The sequence below is a fragment of the Salmo trutta genome, chromosome 33, assembly GCF_901001165.1.
Source record: "Salmo trutta chromosome 33, fSalTru1.1, whole genome shotgun sequence".
NCBI classification, from domain to species: domain Eukaryota; kingdom Metazoa; phylum Chordata; class Actinopteri; order Salmoniformes; family Salmonidae; genus Salmo; species Salmo trutta.
The window spans coordinates 26,481,877-26,502,681 of record NC_042989.1 but is presented as its reverse complement, the minus strand read 5'-3'; the positions used below and the strand labels follow the sequence as shown (position 1 = coordinate 26,502,681).

At 44.0% G+C, this 20,805-nt stretch overlaps 1 protein-coding gene across 1 annotated transcript in view; it reads left to right on the top strand.

The window, feature by feature from the left end:
• LOC115172763 (disks large-associated protein 2) overlaps nt 1–20,805 on the top strand; it is a 207,647-nt gene that overhangs the window by 161,914 nt on the left and 24,928 nt on the right. The window contains exons 5-7 of the mRNA XM_029730497.1: nt 5,937–6,123; nt 7,156–7,375; nt 18,934–18,993. Of these exons, the coding sequence (XP_029586357.1) occupies nt 5,937–6,123; nt 7,156–7,375; nt 18,934–18,993 (467 nt within the window). The remainder of the gene's footprint in view (nt 1–5,936; nt 6,124–7,155; nt 7,376–18,933; nt 18,994–20,805) is intronic.

Here is a 20,805-nt window from a genome sequence, read left to right as displayed (position 1 = left end):
TCCTTCTAATTGTATTGAGTCTACAAAATCCTCAACAGTTATACTTGGAGTATTGTTATATTCTCCTAAAAGAAGAATAGCACCTTTAGGGACAGCTCTAACAACAATTTGATACTCCTCAGGAGTGAATGTAACATTGTGTGTTCTCATAAATCCTTGATAATCATATAGTTGGCCATCATTATTCAATAATTATGTAACCCAAATAATGTTGTTGTCAAACCAGTTCTGGAAAATTAAAGACTTGTTTCTGTATTTTATGTCTTTATTATTCCAGATTGTATACCTATGTGGGGAAAAATTGTGTTCCAAGTTAAAAGTACTTGTTTATGAAATTTGGTAAGCTTAATAGGGATTTTACCCATGTCAAAGTTGCATTTGAGTAATTTTTATTTTATTTATTTCACCTTTATTTAACCAGGTAGGCTAGTTGACAACAAGTTCTCATTTGCAACTGCGACCTAGCCAAGATAAAGCAAAGCAGTTCGACACATACAACAACACAGAGTTACACATGGAATAAACAAACATACAGTCAATAATACAGTAGAAAAAGTCTATATACAGTATGTGCAAATGAGGTAGGATAAGGGAGGTAAGGCAATAAATAGGCCATGGTGGCGAAGTAATTACAATATAGCAATTAAACACTGGAATGGTAGATGTGAAGAATATATATATATATATATATATATATATATATATATATATATATATGTATATATGAATGTGTAAGTAGAGATACTGGGGTGCAAAGGAGGAAGGTAAATAAATACAGTATGGGGATGAGGTAGTTGGATGGGCTATTTACAGATGGGCAATTTACAGATGGGCTATGTACAGGTGCAGTGATCTGTGAGCTGCTCTGACAGCTGGTGCTTAAAGCTAGTGAGGGAGATATGAGTCTCCTGCTTAAGTGATTTTTGCAGTTCGTTCCAGTCATTGGCAGTAGAGAACTGGAAGGAAAGGGGGCCAAAGGAAGAATTGGCTTTGGGGGTGACCAGTGAGATATACCTGCTGGAGTGCGTGCTACGGGTGGGTGCATGTTATGGTGACCAGTGAGCTGAGATAAGGCAGGGCTTTACCTAGCAGAGACTTGTAAATGACCTGGAGCCAGTGGGTTTGGCGACGACTATGAAGCGGGGGCCAGCCAACGAGAGCGTACAGGTCGCAGTGGTGGGTAGAATATGGGGCTTTGGTGACAAAACGGATGGCACTGTCATAGACTGCATCCAATTTGTTGAGTAGAGTGTTGGAGGCTATTTTGTAAATGACATCGCCGAAGTTGAGGATCGGTAGGATGGTCAGTTTTACGAGGGTATGTTTGGCAACATGAGTGAAGGATGCTTTGTTTTGCGAAATAGGAAGCCGATTCTAGATTTAATTTTGGAATGGAGATGCTTAATGTGAGTCTGGAAGGAGAGTTTACAGTCTAACCAGACACCTACGTATTTGTAGTTGTCCACATATTCTAAGTCAGAACCGTCCAGAGCAGTGATGCTGGACGGGCGGGCAGGTGCGGGCAGCGATTGGTTGAAAAGCATGCATTTAGTTTTACTTACGTTTAAGAGCAGTTGGAGGCCACAGAAGGAGAGTTGTACGGCATTGAAGCTCGTCTGGAGGTTAGCTAACACAGTGTCCAAAGAAGGGCCAGAGGTATACAGAAGGGTGTCGTCTGCGTAGAGGTGGATCAGAGAATCACCAACAGCAAGAGCAACATCATTGATGTATACAGAGAAGATAGTCGGCCCGAGAATTGAACCCTGTGGCACCCCCATAGAGACTGCCAGAGGTCCGAACAACAGGCCCTCCGATTTCACACACTGAACTCTATCAGAGAAGTAGTTGGTGATCCAGGCGAGGCAATCATTTGAGAAACCAAGGCTGTTGAGTCTGCCAATAAGAATGTGGTGATTGACAGAGTCGAAAGCCTTGGCCAGGTTGATAAATATGGCTGCACAGTAATGTCTCTTATCGATGGCGGTTATGATATCGTTTAGGACCTTGAGCGTGGCTGAGGTGCACCCATGACCAGCTCTGAAACCAGATTGCATAGCGGAGACGGTACGGTGGGATTCGAAATGGTCAGTAATCTGTTTGTTAACTTGGCTTTCGAAGACCTTAAAAAGGCAGGGTAGGATAGATATAGGTCTGTAGCAGTTTGGGTCTACAGTGTCTCCCTCTTTGAAGAGGGGGATGACCATGGCAGCTTTCCAATCTTTGGGAATCTCAGACGATATGAAAGAGAGATTGTACAGGCTAGTGATAGGGGTTTCAACAATTTCTGTAGATCATTTTAGAAAGAGAGGGTCCAGATTCTCTAGCCCGGCTAATTTGTACGGGTCCAGATTTTGCAGCTCTTTCAGAACATCAGCTATCTGGATTTGGGAGAAGGAGAAATGGGGGAGGCTTGGGCGAGATGCTGTGGGGAGTGGTGGGCTGTTGATTAGGGTAGGGGTAGCCAGGTGGAAAGCATGGCCAGCCATAGAAAAATGCTTATTGAAATTCTCAATTATAGTGGATTTATCGGTGGTGACAGTGTTTTCTAGCCTCAGTGCAGTGTGCCGCTGGGAGGAGGTGCTCTTATTCTCCATGGACTTTACAGTGTCCCAGAACGTTTTTGAGTTTGTGCTACTGGATACAAATTTCTGTTTGAAAAAGCTAGCCTTAGGTTTCCTAACTGCCTGTGTATATTGGTTCCTAACTTCCCTGAAAAGTTGTATATCACGGGGGCTATTCGATGCTAATGCAGAATGCCACAGGATGTTTTTGTGCTGGCAGTCAGGTCTGGAGTGAACCAAGGGCTATATCTGTTCCTGGTTCCATTTTTTTTTAATGGGGCATGCTTATTTAAGATAGTGAGGATGGCACTTTTAAGGAATAACCAGCCATCCTCTACTGACGGGATAAGGTCAATATCCTTCCAGGATACCCGGGCCAGGTCGATTAGAATTGTCTGCTCGCTGAAGTGTTTTAGGGAGCGTTTGACAATGATGAGGGGTGGTTGTTTGACCGTAGACCCATTACGGATGCAGGCAACGAGGCAGTGTTCGCTGAGATCTTGGTTGAAAAGAGCAGAGGTGTATTTGGAGGGCAAGTTGGTTAGGATGATATCCATGAGGGGGCCCGTGTTTACAGATCTGGGGTTGTACCTGGTAGGTTCATTGATAATTTGTGTGAGATTGAGGGCATCAAGCTTAGATTGTAGGATGGCCGGGGTGTTAAGCCTGTCCCCGTTTAGGTCACCTAGCAGCACGAGCTCTGAAGATAGATGGGGGGCAATCAATTCACATATGGTGTCCAGGGCACAGCTGGGGGCAGAGGGTGATCTATAGCAAGCAACAACGGTGAGAGACTTGTTTCTGGAAAGATGGATTTTTAAAAGTAGAAGCTCAAACTGTTTGGGTACAGACATGGATAGTAAGACAGAGCTCTGCAGGCTATCTCTGCAGTAAATTGCAACACCTCCCCCTTTGGCAGTTCTATCTTGTCGGAAAATGTTATAGTTAGGGATGGAAATTGCAGGGTTTTTGGTGGTCTTCCTAAGGCAGGATTCAGACAAGGCTAGGACATCCGGGTTGGCAGAGTGTGCTAAAGCAGTGAATAAAACAAACTTAGGGAGGAGGCTTCTAATGTTAACATGCATGAAACCAAGGCTTTTACTGTTACAGAAGTCAACAAATGAGAGCACCTGGGGAGTAGAAGTGGAGCTAGGCACTGCAGGGCCTGGATTAACCTCTATATCACCAGAGGAACAGAGGGGGTGTAGGATAAGGGTACGGCTAAAGGCTATCAGAACTGGTCATCTGTTACGTTCAGAACAGAGAGTAAAAGTAGCAGGTTTCTGTTGGAATATTAAATTAGGGATTATCATCCAAATGCTATCTTTATTTCTTAAATAGTTCTGTATCCATTTGATCGTAACGATTATATTAGATGTTTTAAAATCCAGAGCATTCAACCCTCCCTCACTTTGGGTGCTACATATTACCGCTTTTCTTAAATAGTTAGGTTTATTCCTCCATATGAAGTTAAATAATTTAGTATCAACCATTTTAGTTCAGAAGTTTTATGGCTTGGGGATAGAAGCTGTTCAGGTGCTTTTTGGTCCTCCAGTACCACTTGCTGTGCTGTAGCAGAGAGAACAGTCTATGACTCGGGTGACTGGAGTCTTTGACAATGTTTTGGGCCTTCCTCTGACCCCGCCTGGTATAGAGGTCCTGGATGGCAGGGAATTCGGCACCAGTGATGTACTGGCTGTACGCACTACCCTCTGCCTTGTGAGCCTGATTCTACAGTTGTCTGGGACAGCTGGTGGTCTCACAAATGTTTCAGTGTTGCTTGCCTCAACGCGAGCATAGAAAGCATTAAGCTCGTCTGGTAGGCTTGCGTCACTGGGCAACTCTCGGCTGGGTTTCCTTTTGTCATCCGTGATAGTTTGCAAGCCCTGCCACATCCTATGAGTGTCAGAGCTGGTGTAGTAGGATTCGATCTTAGTCCTGTATTGACGCTTTGCTTGTTTGATGGTTCATCGGTGGGTGTAGCGGGACTTCTTATAAGCGAGCAGATTTGTGTCCCTCTCCTTGAAAGCGGCAGCTCTAGCTTGTAGCTCAGTGCAGATGTTGCCTTTAATCCATGACTTCTGGTTAGGATATGTACGTACGGTCACTGTGGGGAAATGTTGTCAATGCACTTATTAATGAAGCCGTTGACTGATGTTTTAAACTCCTTAATGCCATCGGATGAATCCCGGAACATATTCCAGTTTGTGCTAGAGAAACAGTCCTGTAGCTTAGCATCCGCTTCATCGGACCACTTCCATATTGATCGTGTCGTTGGTACTTCCTGTTTGAGTTTTCGCTTGTGAGCAGGAATCTGGAGGATAGAGTTATGGTCCGATTTGCCAAATGGAGAGCGGTAGAGATCTTTGTATGCGTCTCTGTGATGCCGTGAGTGAAGGCTGTGTTTCCCTTCTGGGGAAGCACATTTAATTGACCTGGTTGACACTCTCCTGCTATCTCAGAAATGCTTGCTCTGCTTGCTAACTAGCTCCTCATTTGCATTTCCCTCATCTCCAAGCATTGATTGGCTGCTTCAGCACAATAACAAATCGAATTGCCATTTTGGGGACACTGTTGAACACAGCAATGATTTAGTGGAGGGAGGAAGATCCCCCTCTCTTGGTCAATGCAATGTCATAATCAGTCTCAGTCTGAAGTTCAGCTCACCCAGAGGATGCCTGCCGTGAAGTAATTAACACTTAACTGTTTTATTCCCTTTTGTAAGACCTGTGGCAATGTGACAAATTACTTTTTTATTTGTCAAACTATGTTTAATTTAAATTATTAAGACAATTTCTACGACACCTTTACAAGTACAATAATCTCCCTTTCTATCTATTTGTGTCTCTATCACTCTCTCGCTCTCTCTCTACCATCTCTCGTTCTCTGTCGTCTCTCTCTCTGTCGTCTCTCTCTCTGTCGTCTCTCTCTCTCTGCCATCTCTCTCTCTCTGCCATCTCTCTCTGTCGTCTCTTTCTCTCTCTGCCATCTCTCTCTCTCTGCCATCTCTCTCTGTCGTCTCTCTCTCTGTCGTCTCTCTCTCTACCATCTCTCGTTCTCTGTCGTCTCTCTGTCGTCTCTCTCTCTGTCGTCTCTCTCTCTGTCGTCTCTCTCTCTGTCGTCTCTCTCTCTCTCTGCCATCTCTCTCTCTCTGCCATCTCTCTCTCTCTCTCTCTCTGTCGTCTCTCTCTCAATCTCTCTCTCTCTGTCATCTCTCTCTCTCTGCCATCTCTCTCTCTGTCGTCTCTCTCTCTCTGTCGTCTCTCTCTCTCTGCTATCTCTCTCTCTCTCTCTGTCGTCTCTCTCTCAATCTCTCTCTCTCTCGCTCTGTTGTCTCTCTCTCTCTCTCTCTGTCGTCTCTATCTCTCCATTCAGTCAGAGCTTCCAGGTGCAAGCCTCCAGAGACATGCACCCCCACCCCAGCTTGGCCCTGGATCCCTCCACCATCTATAACTACCGGCAGCCACCTCTCCCAACAGCCCAGTTCCGCTCCAGGAACCAGAGTTACATGCGGGCAGTCAGCACTCTCAGCCAGGCAAGCTGTGTTAGCCAGGTCAGCCAGGTGAGTCTCTGGCCTATAACAATGATATTTACAAGATATAATCATTGTATTACGTCAGATATCGTGACGGACGTCTGCTCAGACTCTGGCAACGCGTTTCGCGTTAGAATGACGCCACCCGTCAGAAGACAATGGGATATTATATGATATTCCATACTGTAGTTCCCTATCCTTCTCTCTTCCTTCATTCAGTCTTGACCCTCCCTTAGATGCATATACTTTTATCAAAAGTTATTACTCCCTCATGTATTTGTGCATTTGTGCAAAATTGAGTCTTGAGTCTTTTATGTGTCTGGTTTATATTCATTTAAGATCTAAATCTCTCTCTTAAAGTCGGAGTGTATTGATTTGTCCCAAGTCTTAAAAGCTCAACCTCTCTCCCGCTAATTCTCTGGCTTTATCTCTGCCTCCACGGCACCCTGCTGAGGTTATTACAAGATTATATATCTCGCAATAGAGCAGGATCCTTATCTCCGATTCTCAGGATTGCCAAATGGGAATGGTGAGATACACATCGGACCATTTAAACTTCCCTAAATTGATATCTCTAAATCGCAAGATGCACATCTGTCTCAGGATATTAAGATGGCCAAATAATGGTTCTGTTGAGATCAGGACACATTGTCTCAGGGCATTCAGAGGGAACTAACACTCATACAGTATGCTATGCCACTAGAATATGTCACCTTGACTTCCTCTAATCCTTTACACATTTCAACATAGATTTCAGAATGCCTTATTTAGGCAACTGTGGCAAACTGGAGGAATTGAAAAAAACAAAAAAAACAACCAAAAAACATTGTCCTGGTGAGCAAGTCATATGCTTGACATTTCACAAAGTAATTGCGCATCAAGACAATGCTCAAATTAACAATACATTTGCAGACCTTCTCCTTTTCAAACATTTGCTCTCCTGGCAATTAGCTGGTCGCCATAACATCAAACGTTGTATACAACCAATGAATGTTTTCCCACAAAGGCAAGAACTATCATTGAATTGACCCCCTCTCGCCCTGCTGTTCTCTCCTCCAGGTGAGTGAGACAGAGATAAACGGTCAGTTTGAGTCAGTCTGTGAGTCGGTGTTCAGTGAGGTGGAATCTCAGGCTGTGGAGGCTCTGGACCTGCCCGGCTGTTTCCGGACACGGAGCCACAGCTACTTGAGGGCCATCCAGGCTGGCTACTCCCAGGATGATGACTGCATCCCCACCATGACCTCCTCCACTGTCACCTCCACCATCAGGGCCACAACAGGTCAGAACAACAGGGGAGGAGGGGACTGCACCACATTAATAGACACAACACATACTGTATACAGTAGAGTATGAACACTATTGAGATGACAGCTGGTCTCTTATCCAAGGTGGATTATAAGTTGACATAGCCATGCAAAGTAAACGTTATACATAAGGGTAGACAGTTCCCGTTTGTAAATATCAAAATGTTATATCAACTGAGATTTAAGAAATTAACAACATGCACATGACATTTCTTGTGATGCTCTGCTCTTGAAGTGCTTTATGAAATGGCTCCATACATCTGCATGAACTACTTTTACATATTTCCTGATTGTTGATATAAAGAGCATATTCAAGTACAGTTTATGAGTTGCTTTGAGTCAATCCCTCATATTGCATTTTCAATTCAGTCATTCATATTCTCATTCCACATAATATCAGAGAGTGAAGATATGAACCCTATTGAAATGATTCTGCAGGCACATGAAGTGAACGTTATATCACGAGACCTTTTCAGATGAAGTGAGGATGGATTGTTTTTTCTCCCTCGTTGTTGTTTCCTTACTATAGCTTTTTCTTTTAGTTGATGGAGTTAATCGCCTTCAGCACAGTCTGGCTCTAAAACTCATTTCATGATAAGCCACAGATCCTTTAGGTGTGTTCTCAGCTTGACTGAAACTGGGCAGGGGAAATAGTGCTGAGATGAACAGTCCTTCAACTCCAGAGTCTTAATGACTGAATGGGTTTACTACAGCTTTATCTACCTGTACTTACAAACCACATTGTGATGCATACACGTTGTTGCCATAGCAACGGCTTTGAGTTTTCTCTCCCACAGATTCTCCAGTTCAGTTCCCACAGATTCTGGTGTCTCATGTGGCAGGTAATGACTGCACTGGTCAATAAAATTGAGGTCACAAAAACAAGAGTTGTATTTTTTTATGTGGAATAAAATAAACTGCGGATATGAAACCGAGTGAATAAAAATCATTTCAGCAAACGGTCCTGTAAGCTCATCTGCTTCACCAGAGGATAAACCGTAGCAATGACATTGTTTCCCATTTCTGGATACACACAAAAACAACAACAACCTTCCCCTGGTAAAGAAGTGAAGACCCATTCTTTCTACCATGAAGTTCTACCAATGATATTAGAGAGGGGTCAGAGAAGGTGTGGGCATCTGGAGAATTGTGCATTTGACAGATTTTCACCAGTTATTTACACTGCTTTCTCAACAAACTGAAACATAATCTTTAAATTTGTCATGGCAATATCATGCAATCTGTGGTGTGGAGGGTGGGGTGTGTCTGATGTCAGGAGTCTTTGGGCGATTGGTTCCACCCTCTGACTTCAGGTAGATAGGTCATACTGGACCTCATGATGTTCAATAGGGTTCATATACTTCCTGATAGTGGTTGGGGATGTGTTGCTCATCTTTGCTTCTTTTCAGTGCACAAAGTTACACCTGTATCATATCTGTGGTGAAGGTTTTGAATACCATGCATACAGTAGGTTTTTACAGTGTCTTGTTCTTTGTCATGTGTTTTGGGGTCTGTCTTTGTGCAGTGAAAAGATGAGAAGCATGCAAGAGCATGATACAGGTTCATTTGAGATTGAGAAGGCAGTGTAAACTATAATCAGAAATATGAGTCAAAATGGGACTATAAACGTTTAGTGTAATATTGATAACCAAAATATTTTATTTTGCGAAAGGTTTCCTTATGTAGCTTCGTAGATCCAAGAAAATACTATAATAATGATTTTTAGACACTGAAGATATGAGACAAATTCAAGTCTTATTTTGACTCATACATTCCTTAACTTAAATACTGCATGACTTGATGTCTGTGCTTGGTGGCTAACACTAGCACATTCTCTCCAGCTGCTCACACCTGTGACCTGACGACATACTACACATATTTACCTTTGTCTTCCAGAGGGAAAATATGCACAGGAAGCCACTAGCTTACCTGAGTACCAGGCCAGTGCACGTCGAGACGTAGCAGACATAGTCCCATTGGCCCATGACGATCTAGGCTGCCCTATCAGAAGAAACAGACTGTACCTCCAAGACAGTACCGGTGCCACAGCCAAACCTCAGTCTGGGCCCCCTGATTCACCCAGCCTGTTCAGGCCCCCTAAACCTAGCTTCCAGGCCCCAGAGAGGCCCTCACCCAAAGCCATCGAGGCCAGTATAAAGGAGTCAGCCCACCTAGCTGCAGCGATCAGCATGCAGTGGAAGGAGGAAGTGTCGGCCATGCGTCGTGAGCTGTCTGATCTCAGGAGGGACTTGTGCACTGAGCTCAGGGCCTTCAATAGCAACTTCAACACCTTCACGCAGCACTACAACACGTGGTCTCCACAGCCTGGGGCTGCTGGGGGAGCAGGGGCGACTGGAGGAGAAGGAGTGGCTGGGAGAACATCGGCGGCTGGGGGAGAAGGGGAGGCTGGGGGAGAAGGGGTGGCTGGGAGAACATGGACGGCTGGGGGAGAAGGGGTGGCTGGGAGAACATGGGCGGCTGGGGGAGAAGGGGTGGCTGGGAGAACATGGGCAGCTGGGAAACGGGCTAAAGTGGCTCAAGTGTCTGTAGGGACGCAGGCCAGGAGCAAGGTGCTGGTGAGACAGAGCACGGCAGACGCAGCCGTTAATTGTCCTGAGGAGGAAGAGGTACAAGAGAAGCAGGCCGTCGTGAGGCGCCGTCTTCCTAAACAGATCTCAATGGACCCAGCCATTCTAAGGCGCCCGGCATCACTGTTTGTAGAGGGTTCTATCCCGATCACTCTAGATTCCGTACTTGTGGATCCAGTCACCATGATCCAGCCAGAACCAGTGTCAGTAGACTCATCAACCTCTGTGGTTCGCCCAGAAGCGCTAAACCAGAACACTAAGAGCCTATCAGATCAGTTATCTCCAGACCCAGTCAGTATGAGCTCCTCAGAAGTACAGTCTGTGGATCCAGCCATAGAGGACCCCGTAGATTCAGAGCAGCAGTACCCAAAGACTGTGTGCTCTCCAGATCCAGTGTCCACAGACGTGTACTGTTTGGAAACAGACAAGCCCACAGACGTAGTTAATGTGTACGGTGTAGAAACAGACAAGCCCACAGACATAGAAAATGTGTACAGTGTAGAAACAGACACACCCACAGACGTAGCTAATGTGTGTGGTGTAGAAACAGACAAGCCCACAGACGTAGCTAATGTGTACAGTGTAGAAACAGACCAGCCCACAGATGTAGCTAATATGTGTGGTGTAGAAACAGACAAGCCCACAGACGTAGCTAATGTGTACAGTGTAGAAACACACAAGCCCACAGACGTAGCTAATGTGTACAGTGTAGAAACACACAATCCCACAGACGTAGCTAATGTGTGCAGTGTAGAAACACACAAGCCCACAGACGTAGCTAATGTGTGCGGTGTAGAAACACACAAGCCCACAGACGTAGCTAATGTGTGCGGTGTAGAAACACACAAGCCCACAGACGTAGCTAATGTGTGCGGTGTAGAAACACACAAGCCCACAGACGTAGCTAATGTGAACCGCTCCGATACAGAATCGATTGACTTAGTTAATGTGAAACCCCTAGTCCCAGAACCAAGAATGACGTACCTACCATATCCAGTACCTGAGGTCATTTTGTCCCCACCACAAGAGTCAGACTCTGACTTGTCCCCATCAGATTCAGAATCTGTGGAAGATGTCACTGTGCACCAGCAAGATCCAGTGTCTCAAGACCCAGCTCCTGTACACCAGGCAGATCCAGTGTCTCAAGACCCAGCTCCTGTACACCAGGCAGATCCTGTCTGTCTGTCAGATACTGAATCTTTAGACCCAGGCCCTATAGTCTCAACAGCACCAGAGATAGAGCCACTGTCTAATACCAGTGTGTGCTCATCAGAGCAACTTGATCAATACTCAGCTACCATTTGCGCAACTGTCATAGTTACACCAGAGAGCCCAACTGATTTAGAATCACTGGATGTGTGTCTGATCCCATCTGATCCAGAATCACAGGACTTAGCCACTGTCTGCCTTCCAGACCTCCCAGATCCATTCCCCTTAGACTCCGACATGTTCCCATCAGAAATAGTAGTGCGTGCATATCCAGTCACCATCGACTCCTTTGATGAATTTGATGAGTCTTTGGAGCCAGAATGGCCACCTGTTCCAGAACCAGTGGACCAGGCCACTGAGTGCCCAACTGATCAATTTGTGGTCCATTTGGTCTTAACCACCTTCAATTCCTCAGATGAATCAGATCTGGACTCAGTCTTCTTGGATCCGCTGGAACCTCTGGAGATAGTTAGTGTGAATTCATCAGCCCTCAGCCCAATCGCCATGTACACACCACCAGACCCAGTTTCTCTGAGCCCCCCCAGTCCGGACCACCCCTCTATATACCGAATGGAATCAGTGTGTGTAGACCCAGCTATTGAGTACCGATTAGATCACATGCATGAAGACCTACCTATAGAGTTCCCTGAAGATTCAGAACCACAGGACCAAGTTGCAGTGCATTTACCTGGCCCGGTCTCCCTCAGACTGGGCAGTCCATTCACCCCAGACTCAGTAGCCCTGGACCCAGCCACGATGTGCCACCCAGAACCAGTCATCCTAGACCTAGATCCACTAATATTACTAGACCCAGCTAGCATTAGCTTGTCCGCATTTGAGCTGGCACCCATGGAGCTAGAGGATGCCACAGGGGAAGCCACAGATCGCTCTGTCATGGATGTCTGTGAGGACCCTGTAGCTCCAGATGGGGAGACAGCCACTGACAACCCAGGGAAGTCTCACTGTGACCAGGCCTTTCTGTGGGACAGATGGCAGCAGAAGCCCCCCCAGTGGGAACCACGGTCCATGAAGAGGAGTTCTAGTGTAGAGCTGTGGAGCGGGAGATATGAGTACAACAGTGCGGAGATAACATATATGTCTCTGACACTCTGAGAATGTGAGATGTCTCCTCAAGATCACAGTGAGAAGAATGTAGCGTTGAATGTGTCAGTAGCAGAGTATGCATAGGAACATTTAGTATTGATGTTCAAAGGTGTTTTACTATGGATCTTAATGGATTTATTTTTCTGGGTATCATGGCCACAGTAAAGCACTGTATGAATGTTTCATACTGCTTAGGATGAAACTATGATCATGAATGTGGTTTGACATTAAAGGACTGCATTAGTGACAGCAACTACGTAGCTGAATGGAATGTATTGTGCCATAAGAATGTGATGAACAATCAAATCAGTTGAATGCACACCAGACTTCAATTGCACTTGGCTTGAACTATGATAAACCAATGCATTCTGAACTGCTGTAAGCATTGGTGAACATTGACATGAACTTATCTTTCTGTTCTTTACGAGTAATGAATGCATACTTTTCAATCGATAAGTCTGTCACAAATTACATTTATCACTAAGACCTCTGTGGAGCTCACTGTGGTAGACTAAATAGACTGGCCTTTGCTTATGTGTCTTGACAATCTTTGCTGTGACTGTGGATATACAGTACTGTTTTTCTGTGGTTTTACAGTATTGTTTTTCTGTGGATTTACAGTATTGTTTTTCCCTGACATATCTTGAATATTCTGTTAAATGTCACTGCGGAATAGAGCGATGTAAATCTTGGCAATTATCATACAAATCCCAAAGACTGGCTATAAATCAAATGAGCCGTCGGATTTACTCTACGGGAACTAACGGAACCTTGGGAAATGACATCATTAAATCAGATTATGGAACAGAAGTGATCAGTAGCTGTTAGGATAGTTGGGAATACTATTGCTATATCTTTTTTACACATGCATGTTCACAAACAGGCAGACAGAAACACACACACACACACCTTCACACACCCCTACCACCCCTTGATTTAGTCGGTTACATCAGTCCTGTCCAACACATATACATCAGCAGATATCTGACAGTAGCTTCGAAGACATCTGATGGGATGTTTTCCTGTCAATGTCAACTCAATCCATCACCGGCTAGTGAAGCCATGGAGGTCCTGTCTCTCTGTCTGGCACAAGGAAGTGATGTTGCCGTGTCTCTACTGATGTTGCTGTGTCTCTGCTGTCATGTACTGTGTCATCCTCATGCTCAGGAACCAAAGACTGAGAATGTTATTCTAACAGCTGGTACTCAAGTGTATCCAAATGTTAATGTTCATGCTTTTGTATACAAACAATATGTCAATGACAATAGTATTTGTGAGAATGGCTGGTGACTGATATTATTGACCTGGAGACTGTAGAGAATGGTGATGTTAAACTGCATGGTTATGATGATTCTGAAGATGCATTATTTTGACACCTACTGCACTGTGTTTGGTGCTGGGTCGTGTTTTAAGTTTTGTGCCCAGTGTAGGGAACAGATCCCAGACACTATTGGAAATACAGAATGATAGCTCTGCTACCAGCAAGGCACCAGCCAGATGAAACACAAGATATGTCTGTGCTATCCTTATTAAGGAGCTGTGTATGAAATGGCACCATTAAATCCTGGGCCCTAATAAAGTGCACTGGGGGAAAAAAGCTTTGATAAGAAATGTATGTGAGTCGTACACAACAGTGACTGTCGAAGTGACACTGTTCTATTGTTTTGAGCAGAAACTGTGCAGTAAATTATTTATTTTCATGTGCCTCAGTTTATGAAAGTCTGCTAAATTGGCAGAATATGACAAGATTATACAGGGGAGCAGTTCATTCGTTTGTTTTGTCATATTCATTTTGTTCCTTTCTACTGCATAATACATCACACTTCCTCCTGCTGTTGCTGCGTTGTTGGACTTTTTATTAGATACAGTGACGTGTAGGCTACTGCAGTGATTTGATGACGTACCAATTGTACGGTGCCCATTTGATATAACATGAGCAAACCTCTGAGCTCAGAGTGTTGTTGTGGATACCTTCTATGGTGAACTCTCACCTCACAGCGAGTGATCAGACTAGAATGTTCATTGTATTTTTGGATGGGCTATTTTACCCAACATTGATAACTGGAATTAAAATGCTCTCCTTGAGTTTTTTAAATTTTAAATGAGTATTACTGACTGCTTACTGTCAAGTTAGGAACATAATGACTCTTCCACCCTCATTGCCTAGTATGGGGCTCCAAAGTTGCTTAGCAATCACCAAAGTGCTCAGCAATATGGCAGTGCATGGAGTTATTTTTATAAGTGCACCCGCAAGAGCCATGCTTTCCAATTCAAACCTCTAACTGCTCATCACTCATCTGAATGTGATCTCCACCATTCATTCTTTTCTGTTTAGCCATACTGTCAGATTAGCTCTTTACGTTCGCCATCCTATGAGTTTTCTTACAGGAATGCTAAAGCCATCTACCAATTAGCCCAATGATCTCTTCTGCTTTAGCTTGAGAGTGATGTGTAAATGTCTCACCATGATTGCTGTGATTGCGTCCTCTATGTGCATCTTCTCACAGCCTCTTAGTGGTCCTATTACAGTTTCACAGGGTCAACTAGGGTCATATCTTGAATAAGAACATACACAGTATTTCATAAAAAATTTGAATCAATTGAAATGTACAATTGTAAATATGATTGCTAGTTAAAAACTAGATTAAACAAGATAGATAGTCACAAATTTCACTAAATATTAACTTCCTTTTCACTGTGTGAACATACACTCACCGGACAGTTAATTAGGTACCATGTTCACGAAAATTGATCGCTCCTACAGACAGTGAGTCATGTGGCTGTGGCTTGCTACTGTATATCCTCTCTAGGGCAGGTGGCACCAAATCGTCCCACCTACGTAACAGCCAGTTGAATCCTGTAGCGTGATTTTCAAATACCTTAAAAATGCTATTACTTCAATTTCTCAAACATATGACTAGTTTACAGCTATTTAAAGACGACTCTCGTTAATCTAACCACACTGTCCGATTTCAAAAAGGCTTTACAACGAAAGCAAAACATTAGATTATGTCAGCAGAGTACCCAGCCAGAAATAATCAGACACCCATTTTTCAAGCTAGCATATAATGTCACAAAAACCCAGAAGACAGCTAAATGCAGCACTAACCTTTGATGATCTTCATCAGATGACACACCTAGGACATTATGTTATACAATACATGCATGTTTTGTTCAATCAAGTTCATATTTATATCAAAAACCAGCTTTTTACATTAGCATGTGACGTTCAGAACTAGCATACCCCCCGCAAACTTCCGATGAATTTACTAACAATTTACTAAATTACTCACGATAAACCTTCACAAAAAGCATAACAATTATTTTAAGAATTACAGATACAGAACTCCTCTATGCACTCGATATGTCCGATTTTAAAATAGCTTTTCGGTGAAAGCACATTTTGCAATATTCTAAGTAGATAGCCCGGCATCACAGGGCTAGCTATTTAGACACCCACCAAGTTTAGCCTTCACCAAACTCAGATTTACTATTAGAAAAGTTTACCTTTCCTGTTCTTCGTCAGAATGCACTCCCAGGACTTCTACTTCAATAACAAATGTAGGTTTGGTCCAAAATAATCCATAGTTATGTTCCAACAGCGACGTTTTGTTCGTGCGTTCAAGACACTATCCTAATGGTAAATAACGGTCACGTGCACGGCGCATTTCGTGACAAAAGATTTCTAAATATTTCATTACCATACTTCGAAGCATGTCAACCGCTGTTTAAAATCAATTTTTATGCCATTTTTCTCGTAAAAAAGCAATAATATTCCGACCGGGAATCTGCAATTAGGTAAACAGCCGAAAGAAAATACAGCACGGGGTCGAATCGGGCACACGCCTAATTCCTTTGTCCTCTTATCGGCCACTTGGCCTAGGCGATACTGTGTTTCAGCCTGAGGCTGCCTCGTCATCGTTCAACTTTTTCCCGGGCTCTGAGAGCCTATGGAAGCCGTAGGAAGTGTCACGTTACAGCTAAGATCCCCACTCTTCAATAAACAGAGACAAGAAGAACGACTCCTTGTCAGACAGGCCACTTCCTGCATGTAACCTTCTCAGGTTTTTGCCTGCCATATGAGTTCTGTTATACTCACAGACACCATTCAAACAGTTTTAGAAACTTTAGGGTGTTTTCTATCCAAAGCCAATAATTATATGCATATTCTAGTTACTGGGCAGGAGTAGTAACCAGATTAAATCGGGTACGTTTTTTATCCGGCCGTGTAAATACTGCCCCCTAGCCCTAACAGGATATAAAGCAAGCAGACAGGCAAGGAGGCATTCAGTTACTGTTCGATTGAATGTTAGAATGGATAAAATGAGTGACCTAAGAGACTTTGAGCGTGGTATGATTGTCGGTTCCAGGCGCGCCGGATCCAGTATCTCAGAAATGGCCGTCCTACTGGGCTTTTCACACACGACGGTGTCTAGAGTTTACCGAGAATGATGGGAAAAACCAAAAAACATCCAGTCAGCGGCAGTCCTGTGGCCGAAAAACAGCTTGTTGATGAGAGAGGTTGAAGGAGAATGGCAAATAATCATGCAAGCTAACAGGCGGGCCACAAACAGACAAATAACGAGATAGTACAACAGCTCCTCTTCACCTCAGGAGACTGAAAAAAATAGCTTGGCCCCTAAGACCCTCACAAACTTTTACAGATGCACCATTGAGAGCATCCTGTCAGGCTGTATCACAGCCTGGTACGGCAACTGCACCGCCCACAACCGCAGGGCTCTCCAGAGGGTGGTGCGGTGTGGCCAACGCGTCACCGGGTGAGCACTGACTGCCCTCCAGGACACCTACAGCGCCGATGTCACAGGAAGGCGAAAAAGATCATCAAGGACATCAACCACCTGAGCCACGGCCTGTTCACCCCACTATCATCCAGAACGTGAGATCAGTACAGGTGCATCAAAGCTGGGACCGAGAGACTGAAAAACAGTTTCCATCTCAAGGCCATCATACTGTTAAATAGCTCGGAGATCGGTGTGAAAGAACTTGACTGGCCTGCACAGAGCCCTGACCTCAACCCCATCGAACACCTTTGGGATGAATTGGAATGCCGACTGCGAGCCAGGCTTAATCACCCAACATCAGTGCCCAACCTCACTAATGCTCTTGTGGCTGAATGGAAGCAAGTCCCTGCAGCAATTTTATTTTATTTAACCTTTATTTAACTGGGCAAGTCAGTTTAGAACAAATTCTTACTTACAATGACGGCCTACCAAAAGGCAAAAGGCCTCTTGCGGGGACGGGGGCTGGGATTAAAAATACAAATATATGACAAAACACACATCACGACAAGAGAGACACTACAACACTACGGTTTTACAAGTAGGCCATCATTGTAAATAAGAATTTGTTCTTAACTGACTTGCCTAGTTAAATAATGGTTAAATAAAAAGAAATAGAGACCTAAGACAACAACATAGCATGGCAGCAACACATGACAACACAGCATAGTAGCAACACCACATGACAACAACATGGTAGCAACACAACATGGCAGCAGCACAACATGGTAGCAGCACAAAACATGGTACAAACATTATTGGGCACAGACAACAGCACAAAGGCAAGAAGGCAGAGACAACAATACATCACGCAATGTTCCAACATCTAGTGAAAAGCCTTCACAGAAGAGTGGAGACTTTTATAGCAGCAAAGGGGGGGGGGGAACTCCATATTAATGCCCATGATTTCGGAATGAGATGTTTGACGAACAGGTGTCCACATACTTTTGGTCATGTAGTGTATATTTATATATATAGATTTGTATATATATAGATATATACTCCAGACTCCGACATTGCTCGTCCTAATATTTATATATTCCATTCTTCTACTTTTAGATTTGTGTGTATTGTTGTGAATTGTTAGATGTTACTGCGATGTTGGAGCTAGGAACATAAGCATTTCGCTACACCCACAATAACATCTACTAAATATGTGTATGTGACCAATAAAATTTGATTTGTGGTGTGCAGAACGGCATCTCGGAAAGCACAACTCGTCGATCCTTGTCACGGATGGGCTATTGTAGCAGACGACCACCCTGGGTTCTACTCCTACCAGATAAAAACAAGAGGGATCCAGTGAGAACACGGTCACCAACACTGGACAATTGAGGAGTGGAAAAACATTTCGTTCAGTTGAGTGGCCTGGTCAGTCCCCAGACCTCAACCCAATAGAACATCTTTGTGATGAGATGGAACGGGCTGTTCGCAGCATGAATGTACCAACGTTCAATCTGCAGCAACTGTATGATGCTATCGCGTCAGCATGGACCAACATCCATGTGCAACATTTCCAACACCTTGTAGAATGCCCTGAAGAATTCAGGCTGTTCTGAAGGAAAAGAGGGTTCTGACCCAATACTAGATTGGTGTACCTAATAAACTGTCCGGTGAGTGTATGTTGCTGTTGAAGGAAAAAGTAAACTGCTGCTGCGTCACAATCTAACCAAGGTGCTTCAATTGATATATTATATTTTATTATCTGTCATTATCCTCTTATCTATGGGTACAGTATGTAGCTGTTTTTCTGTATAGTGTACTGTGATTAGTGTTCTGTGTACTAGGCAGATGTGACCAGGATGTTGAATGTGATTGGCTGGCTTGTTTCAGGGATCCAGTTCCGCCTCCCCTCCACTTGCAGCACTGACCGGATGACCCACGAAACCCCAGGTAAACCTCCTGTCCAAGCCAATAGGTGATGGTGAATATGTTTTAAACCAGCATCGTTATCATTTATTCATGACATACAGTAAAAATGCTGTGAATAAGCAGTCTCAAACTCACACTGGTTTATCAAGCTTATCAAGATTAAACACAACAACAACACCACCACATAATAATCCCTGAAAACAAGCGTCAGTTTTACCGTTAAGAACCTGCAATTATCTCTCTCTCTCTCTGTGTCCCTCTTGTTGGGTTGTTTGATCAACCTTGGCTATTTATTTTCTCCTTGAGCCTCTCTGCCGCGTTGTGGACCTTATTGATTCATCAGGCACAAGCCCTTATCTTGCAGGTAGATTGAAAAACGGCAGGGGAATGTAAAATACCCCTCTCCTCTTTTCCCTCTTCTCTCCCCTCTTCCTCCTAAAACGGGCTGTGGGAGTGAGAGAAATCATGAGTGAGAGAAGTCGTGAGAGCTCTAGCAATGACGAACGCTTTCGGAACATTGGCAGGCATGACTGATGGACCATCCCTCCTTCTTTCCTTCTTTCCCTCCATCTTTCCTTCCTTACTTCCCTCCCTCACTCCCTCCGCACACTCACCAACAGGCACGCACACACACACCCTTCTCCTCTGTATAGGTCAAGGTTTCTATTTGTAGATTCCCTGGGCCTTGGTGATACATCTGGCAGGGAGAGCACTTTGTCAAGTTATTTTGTTTTAAATGCTGGAGTTAAGGCCTTCGTTGCAGATGCTGTGCTGTCAGCCATGGGGTCCGGAGTGACAGAGAGGAGTGACAATTACCTTGTACCCCTGCACATAATTACCTCGTACCCCTGCACATAATTACCTTGCACCCCTGCACATCGACTCGGTACTGGTACCCCGTGTATATAGCCAAGTTATCGTTACTCATTGTCAGTGGCGATTTTAGCATGTAAATCTTGGTGGGCAAAAAATAAATACATGTGGGATGCATGCCAGCAAAGCCACTACACAACACAACACTAAACAATACATTAATTGCACTATAACGGTGACAAACGGTGCCCACAAACTGTTAGGGCCTACATAAAGCTGTCACAACAGCAGAGTCCCAACAGCAGTCCCAACACCTTACCACTGCTACACCTGGATATCAGCAGAGCCTTGTCTGGCAGCAAAACAGTTCATTCAGCCTCATTTACTGCCTTTTAAAAAACATAGCTGATATGGCTGACTTGCTTAAACAAATGTGGTTTCTACTGACAATTGAGATGTACAAACTATGGCATAAGGGGATGACAAACGGATAAGAGGCAATCCGTAATTTCGAATAAGACATTAATGATCGAGCTAGGACAGACGTAGTCAATATAACTATTAGTTCAGCACTGCGACAGAATTCAGTTCAGCACAGCGACAGAATTCAGAACATGGGCCGTTCTTACAGTGTTCTCCCTGTACACCAAGTCAGAACCGTAGGATAAATAAAGGGGCCATATAAGCAGACAATGAAAGCTCTTAAAATATTCTATGATTACATTTCTCAAAAACAGGTTATAGGCTACATGTGCTCCACCAATTCAGAACAGTGGGTGAAATTAAGAGGTGAAAATAGACCAAATTATTAAGGTGAGGCACATGGGCTACTAACAGCTTACTACACAATATACACTTAGTATTGCTTTCTTAGCTACAGTATACATATCTCCCTGGCATATCACTTAATTTATGCAGCAGCATACAAGACATTTTCGGACTCACCTTGTTGTGCTGTGCTCACTTGAATAGGAAAGTGACGCGACGCCCCTTCGTGGGAAAATGTTGTCATCAAAGTCT